This window comes from Limulus polyphemus, unplaced genomic scaffold (genome assembly GCF_000517525.1).
Source record: "Limulus polyphemus unplaced genomic scaffold, Limulus_polyphemus-2.1.2 Scaffold8174, whole genome shotgun sequence".
Classification (NCBI taxonomy): domain Eukaryota; kingdom Metazoa; phylum Arthropoda; class Merostomata; order Xiphosura; family Limulidae; genus Limulus; species Limulus polyphemus.
The window spans coordinates 17,534-25,796 of NW_013673784.1; the positions used below are offsets into that span (position 1 = coordinate 17,534).

At 31.4% G+C, this 8,263-nt stretch overlaps 1 protein-coding gene across 1 annotated transcript; it reads right to left on the minus strand.

Moving 5' to 3' along the window:
• Nucleotides 1-1,609: 1,609 nt before the first annotated feature.
• LOC106475171 lies at nt 1,610-7,425 on the minus strand. Its single transcript, XM_013935869.2, has 3 exons — nt 7,208-7,425; nt 4,694-4,831; nt 1,610-2,627 (listed from the first exon to the last, which is right to left on the minus strand). The coding sequence occupies exons 1-3, from the start codon at nt 7,233-7,235 to the stop codon at nt 2,389-2,391; spliced, it is 405 nt and encodes a 134-aa protein (XP_013791323.1). The 5' UTR covers nt 7,236-7,425; the 3' UTR covers nt 1,610-2,388.
• Between the last annotated feature and the right edge of the window lie 838 nt (nt 7,426-8,263).

Sequence of the window (8,263 nt, forward strand, 5' to 3'; positions counted from 1 at the left end):
GGATCCCAGGCCATGAAGTATGATACCACGCATACACATACAGCTCCAGGCTCAGCCCCACTGAAGATTTATGTATAAGAAGACCACTATATAATGTATTGTTTTGATAATTAAGGAACTGGTGTTATTAAACTCAGAGATCAATAAATGTACACAGATCTGTCAGTTGTGTAAATACTTCAACTGCTCGATATCTTTAATATTAATGTAGGGAATTATATATATATATCTATTCATTTTTAACGAAATTGCTTTGTCAGGTATCGAGTTTGTGTAATGACATGTCCTGAAATGTCGTTATGTATGAACATTTTGTGCTTCCATCTAATGACCGAAAATGAAACTATTATGAAACATGGAAATAATATATGTTTAAACTGAACTCACTGCTAAGTAGTAGTTTACTTCACATTATTTCCCCACGAAAATAGGTGTGATAGAAAAATAGGTTAACTTTATTACCATATATTAATTAAAACTGGTGCATCCTTTTGAGAGAAAAATTTTTTTGATTAGTACTTTCAAGTGGTCTGTGAAAAAAATACCCATCGTTTTATTGTTTCTACTTTAGGGAAAGTTTTAACTATAATAGATAAAAGAAGGGAAAATTTGATAAACGTGGAGCAAAGAAATAGTTTTACATTATATTCTATCTGATCAAAACAACTTACATCTATAAACACAGCAAAGTTGAAATAAAGAGGTCAGCCCTATAAAGATGTGATATTGATATGTAGCCAAGATAGAATAAAGTAATAAGCTGAATAAAGGTGGGATATCAGAGCTAGATTAAAGAGGTCAGCCATATAAAGTTGTGATATAAGAAAACAGTTTAGATAGAATTTAGGGGAATCAAAAGTGTTAAATGAGGGTTCAAGAGATATATGACAGTTCAAAGTTGTTAGATGAGACTTCGGAGTATTATATGAGGACTCAGCAGTATTAAATGAAAATTCAAAAGTATTATTCCAAAGTGTTATATTAATATCCAAGAGTGTTAGATGAGAGATTAAACTAGTACACGGAGTTAATTATATCCTCGTAGTATTCTTACATACAGATGTTCACTAGCTAACATATACACTGTCAAAATGTAAATGTTTATTGCAAAAAAACACCTCTGAATTGAAGCATTTCTTATGCAAGATTAATAAATATGTCGATATATATATATTGTCTCATTTTACGTTAGTGAAATGTGCGAAGTAGATTTTATCGTGTAATTCACCAAACCCACATGTATTTATATCAAATAAAAAATGGATTTATATATTTTCAGTGGTTTGAGCGTAACAATATCGTTAGGAACTTACAATCTTTTTATTCTCTGAGGCCTGAGATATTCTTGAAATATTTTATCTACTGAACTCTTAATAATCGGCAACCGTTACATAAGTATCAAATATTTGAATTAATATGTCTGAAAGTTTTGATTTTGAGAGACATATATCTATTCTGAGTCCCAATAAGTGTAGGGTAAAAATGTTATAAAACTGTCAACCTGTATGTAATAAAATTCCTCAGTTAATAGAAGCAGTTATAACAAAATACGTATATATTAGTGGTGTAAAAACTTTGAGAAAAGTAAAAGACAAGATAAAACTTAAAGTAATGATACTTAAACTCTTTATTATAAATATTTCAATTTAGCACTTTGGAAGCAATATCAGCCCTCTCTCTGACCTTCTAAAAAACAATTTTTAATATTTTGTCAAAATTGAAGTAAAATTCGAAATATAATAGCTAAGGAGAAATTCCTTTAAATTAAGATTTCTAAATACTTTTTCATTATTTTTACTTTTTTTTAAAGTAACATAAATTAGAATAAAATATCACCCAATTTACAATATAAGACGCAAGTGCGAAGAATAAATGAATAAGTAAATAATCGTGAAGCTAGTTTTGAAAAAAGGAGAGAAATCGGATTTGGAAGTTACAAGTTTTAAGAATAAATAAAATTGGAGCAGGTTTTAAAAGTACTACGTTAGTGCAACATGTTCGCGTGCAATATTATATCTACCTTAAATGTTTTTTAGTAATATCCGTAAATGTATTTAATTTGTAAATAGACAGAGCGGTATTGATTTCGATTTATTGATGAGATTAACAATGATAATTTGAAATGCAAAAAGCTGATTATTTTATATTAATTAACCTATACAATTTGATTTAATAGTAAGTCAAACGTTAGAAATTTAATAAAAGAATTAAGTAGTAGCGTTTATTTATTTATTTATTTTCAATGTCTTAAGTACTAAGTTGGAATATATGATAAGAGCCAAAGGGAGAGAGAGTTAACTCAAAAATATCAGATAATCAGTTATGCGTGAATGTGTAAAATAAATACGTTATTTTTAAAACTTAGGCCACTAGATGTCACTATACTTGCTATGTCAAAGTTACAGCCTGATACCTTAATACTCGAGCCAGAAGCAGCCAGAATATACTGGATATGATACATAATACTATACCACCCCACCCTAATGACGCAGACCATCCCATCGTAAATTCCCTGGTTCGTAAGTACTTCATGGGTAATCCTTTGTCCATAACTGTACTTGTGTAGACGCCCTCTGGTTTTACTCTTTTGAAATACATGAAAGCGAGAGTGAACAATCCGAACAGAGCTGAAATAGAGTATCAATATAATTTTAGTTAAGAAAAGAATAAAAATAATATCTTAAGATAGTAGTTAAAATATGTTTCAAAATACAGGGATCTAAATATCTTGATTATAAATATTTTGTGTCAGTTGTACAGTTATATTCATATCGTAGGGTAGTATTATTTTGTGTCAGTTGGACAGTTATATTCATATTGTTGGGTATTATTATTTTGTGTCAATCGTAGAGTTACATTCATATTGTTGGGTATTGTTATTAAGCCAGTTCAAAAGCAGGCAGATCATCTTATTAAACAATAAATAAATAAATGATATTGTGCCTTCTCCTGATTCTGATTTATAAATGGCTCATATGTAATTGATAAATATCACATATCACCAATTTAATCTAGTTCATACCAATATATAATACAACGAGCGTCTCAACTACTCCCATGTCTGTCGTTAACCAATCCGGCCTGATGAGTCCTGGTATTAGGCGAAACGACTCGCCGGCACTGGATACAGCAGAGAACCTACCTTCACTCAGAATACCTTACATTTATACTGCAAAATCCAGTAATGGTAGATTAATACACCAGTATGAAACGTGTGTGGACCAGGACTTACGTTTCTATTGACTGTAAAATTCTGTAATGGTAGACTATTACACCAGTACGAAACGTGTGTGGATCAGGACTTACGTTTCTACTGACTGTAAAATCCAATAATGGTAGACTATTACACCAGTACGAAACGTGTGTGGATCAGGAGTTACGTTTCTACTGACTGTAAAATCCAATAATGGTAGACTATTACACCAGTACGAAACGTGTGTGGATCAGGAGTTACGTTTCTACTGACTGTAAAATCCAATAATGGTAGACTATTACACCAGTACGAAACGTGTGTGGATCAGGACTTACGTTTCTACTGACTGTAAAATCCAATAATGGTAGACTATTACACCAGTACGAAACGTGTGTGGATCAGGACTTATGTTTTTACTAACTGTAAAATCCAATAATGGTAGACTATTTCACCAGTATGAAACGTGTGTGGATCAGGATTTATGTTTCTACTGACTGTAAAATCCAATAATAGTAGACTATTACACCGGTATGAAACGTGTGTGGATCAGGACTTATTTTTTTACACTGACTGTAGCGATTAACAACTTATTATAAGCAATTTGTTTCACCTGAAATATAAGCTACATAAAGAAATATTGAATAAAAACATTATTCTTGACGTTCTTTCAGATTGCTAAAAGAGATTGCACCAGAGAAATATTGGTTTACAGTTCGTGACAAACAGATTGTACTTGATGTTTGTTTTACCAAGTTGCAAAGCTGCACAATGGGCTCTTTGCGCTGTGCTCACCACGGTGATCGAACCCTGAGTTCTAGCGTTATAAGGTAACACTTGAAACGAGTTGTTGATGTATTTCCTTCATCTCTTCTAGCCCCCTCCCCAATGGCACAGCGGTATGGTTGCGGACTTACAACGCTAGAAACCGGGCTTCGATACAGATAGCCCATTGTGTAGCTTTGTGCTTAACTATAAACAAACAAACTCTCTTCGTTGTTTATAGAGAGAAACGGATTTTATAACAACTTTTTTATCGTTCTCAAAGAGGAGATTTCATAGCTAAAAGTCTATAGTTTTATTTAGAAATTTATAATGGGCTATCTGTACCGTGTCCATAGAAGCTCGGTTTTTAGCGTCATTAGCCTTCAGACTTACTGTTGCGCCACAAGAGGGGGCAGGATTATAAAAAGTAACCATCAATTCCAACAATATATTTTTGAAAAAAATCGTTAGATTTCCCCAAAAAATCTTTCACCTTTGTACAATTGAATTTTAAAAGCCTTAGCTTTGTTAGAGTATTGTCAAACTAGAGATCCTTGTGACAAAAATGTTAAATATTTTAAGCAAATAACTCCACCTATCGGCCAAGAAAAATATTACACAAGAAACTAATAGTTTAGGAAGAGAAATGACCTTATTCAAGTACGAAGCCTAACAAAGTATCACTAATCATAACACAGTATCAAGAAAGCAAACAGTCATAACATAAAATACACCTACCGGCCAGAAAAAACATTACGCCAGTGACCATTACAGCAGATATTTGTCTCTTAATGAGGCCAAAGGATCCTACAATGGCACAAGCACCTAACAAAATCAGACTGACCATGGCACAAGACATGCCTAGGTTACGCATACCTGACGAAAGAATGAAACATTCATTACACATCCAAAGTTAAAATAAAACTATAAATACAATAATTATTTATTTATTATGGTAAATCAAGAAGCATCCGTTGTTTTAAAAGGATATTTATATATATATGTGTAACGGTCACAAATTGTTCATACTTTCACGATTTCCCTATTTGATCAATCCTGTAAATGGAAAGTGTTCTGTAGCTAATGATGTCCTCGTTATTGTAACTACTCAAGTATCCACTAACAAGGCTGGAAGAAATATTTATTTTGTTGTAATAATTAATATGTAGAAGGTGATTTAAAAAAACAAACAACTGGATCTCTTTATTCGTATTGACTAGTCTCAAGTTGTTTGATATTTGAATTATCTATAGTTTTCATATTATATAGCTATAGGTGTAGATTCGATGTTTCTTTCTGTAGAGGAAATAAAATGAACTGGATTTTTCTTCTGAAGAACACATAGTCAGTGAAAATGGCGTAATTTTAACTCTTTTTTTTTCTGAAATTATTGGTTGAATAATAATAATTATTATTATTTGATAATAAAATATTTTAATTCGTTACTATGTATTAGTTTTTTATTATATTGCATATATTACTTTGATTTACTATGATTATGTACTTATTTATATTATGTTTTCACTACTTTGATTTACCATGGCTGTACTGCCAAGCCAATATTGTATATTGTTCTTTCACTTCTTTGATTTACCATGGCTGTACTGCCAAGCTAATATTGTATATTGTTCTTTCACTACTTTGATTTACCATGGCTGTACTGCCAAGCCAATATTGTATATTGTTCTTTCACTACTTTGATTTACCATGGCTGTACTGCCAAGCCAATATTGTATATTTTTCTTTTACTACTTTGATTTATCATGGCTGTACTGCCAAGCCAATATTGTACACTGTTCTTTCACTACTTTGATTTACCATGGCTGTACTGCCAAGCCAATATTGTATATTGTTCTTTCACTACTTTTATTTAGCATGGCTGTACTTCCAAGCCAATACTGTACGTTGTTCGTTGACTACCTTGATTGTTTATTTGTGTGTAATTAAGCACAAAGTTACACAATGAGCTATCTGTGCTCTGCCCGGTTTCTAGTGTTGTAAGTCCGCAGACATACACTACCTTTATTTACCAAGATTATACGCTGCTAAGCCTATAATTACTCTACTTCTTACAACTTTAATTTGCTGTATTATAAACTATTATTATTAATTAATTTGTTTACTAAATCAGTTATTACTGTTTCTCTATTAAGTTTTGTGAAGAAACGTAGATAGTTTAACATGAATTTATAATAGACGTACATCCACTTATCTGCACTGTTACATATTATGTATCTTTGCAAGCTAAACTTAATTAATTTAGGTGATATTTTGTAAAATGTTTTATGTGAGGTTAAATCCAATAATATCTTATGCAACTTCATTTATCTTTTCGCGTTTCTAATTATTCTTTATAGATACAACAATATTATTTCAATCAGTCAAGTTGTGTATTTATTGATCTGTTTGTTTCTGTTAACATCGTCCCTAATTATTCTTTATAGATACAACAAGCTTATTTCAATCAGTCAAGTTGTGTATTTATTGATCTGTTTGCTTCTGTTAACATCGTTCCTAATTATTTAATTGCAGATACAACAAGCTTATTTCAATCAGTCCAGTTGTGTATTTATTGATCTGTTTGCTTCTGTTAACATCGTCCCTATTATTCTTTACAGATACAACAAGATTATTTCAATCAGTCCAGTTGTGTATTTATTGATCTGTTTGTTTCTGTTAACATCGTCCCTAATTATTCTTTACAGATACAACAAGATTATTTCAATCAGTCCAGTTGTGTATTTATTGATCTGTTTGCTTCTGTTAACATCGTCCCTAATTATTCTTTACAGATACAACAAGATTATTTCAATCAGTCCAGTTGTGTATTTATTGATATGTTTACTTCTGTTAACATCGAGCAGGCAAAATATAGAAACAATAATATTTTACCGTTACTATAGGAAAATTTTACAATTTGAAATGTATGAATTCATCAGAGCTAGAATTTCTGTCAGGAAAGTACTTTTGAAAATACAAATGTCAGTATTAATTAATTAAATAAACTAGTGTTTGAATCAATCAATATATTTGCTATTAAGTTAGTTTATATTAATAAAAGTTTAGATCTATAGTTGTTTACTGAAGTTGTCTAATTGGAAATCTTATCCTTTTCACAAATAAATTAATTCAATTTAATTATTCAAATTCCATGTGACGTGAGGCAAGACAGTTTTTAAATGTTTCCGAAATATTAGAAGATAGAATTTTAATTCCGTTAAAAATGTCTAAAAAATAAGCATGGATACTTACGAGCCAACCACGTGTTTCTGAATACCATGCCCTCTGGTGTTAAGTAAGATACGCACACCGGGGGAGAAAATCCATCTGTTAAAAGTCTTGTTCGATCTTCTTCTGAACACGAAAAATAAACAAAAGGAGTAAAATGTTTAGCGTGTACATGTAAAATATATTACTTTTGTATCTTTATGCTAATATTGTTTCGTACAGAAAATAAAAAAGACGAAATATATATTTTATCGGATCGCAATATATATACATATATATATACCGTGGATTGTTTGCGGAGAGCGATTTGGCGCCAACGAGACTCCAGCCCAAGATCCTCGGGTTCAAAGTCTGGTAAGCTAACCACTAGGCCACGTGTGGCCCAGTTTTAAAGAAATTGAACTAAGCTGCGCATTATAAGCCCTTATATGCACAAAATTTTAAGTTATTATCATCATTTTTTATCGAGAGATAAAATCTGAAAGCCGTAGCTAACATACTCAGTTTTACAGTTTCTCCAAATTATCTTACTATATTAATCCAATTTTTACTACATCAACGATTTATATTGTGTGTCAGAAACTTACTTTTTAATAATATATATACTAATGTAAGTATTTGGGCGTGTTAGGCTTAGGATTCTTCTACAGTAGGTGTCTGTGAATTGCTGGCGATAAATTCGACAATAAACGAACAGCACGTACTTCACTTGTTTTGTGAATAATTATATTCCAAACAAGTTAAACGCATATAGAAAATTCTCTACACTAGGAAGATCATAGTTGTATCTTAAACACTATACAGTTCTCTTCTTCTTGTAAAAAGTCCATTTAGGCCTAATCAGTTGCTTTAGAATTCAGTTGACAAGCCGAACTATTTTTCTCTATTTATATCGCAATAGTATCCCTCTATAATTCACTTACGCTGTCGCGTGAGTTTACGCATTTATATCCTAACAGGGTGGTTGGCCTTTGGAATGGGTTGCCTTCAAACGTTGTAGAGGCAGTAAATTTAAGTGAGTTTAAGAAAAAGTTTGATAAGTATATAAATGATAAGGGCTGGCTTTAAGATTTTTTCTTT

What these genes read in the sequence shown, in the direction of transcription:
- LOC106475171 (XM_013935869.2), bottom strand. Translation starts at nt 7,235, where the DNA reads ATGGTATTCAGAAACACGTGGTTGGCTC. An exon ending in CAGAAACACGTGGTTGGCTC is followed by an intron (nt 4,832 to 7,207) that starts GTAAGTATCCAT and finishes TTCTTTCGTCAG; the next exon opens with GTATGCGTAACCTAGGCATG. An exon ending in CGTAATGTTTTTTCTGGCCG is followed by an intron (nt 2,628 to 4,693) that starts GTAGGTGTATTT and finishes ACTCTATTTCAG; the next exon opens with CTCTGTTCGGATTGTTCACT.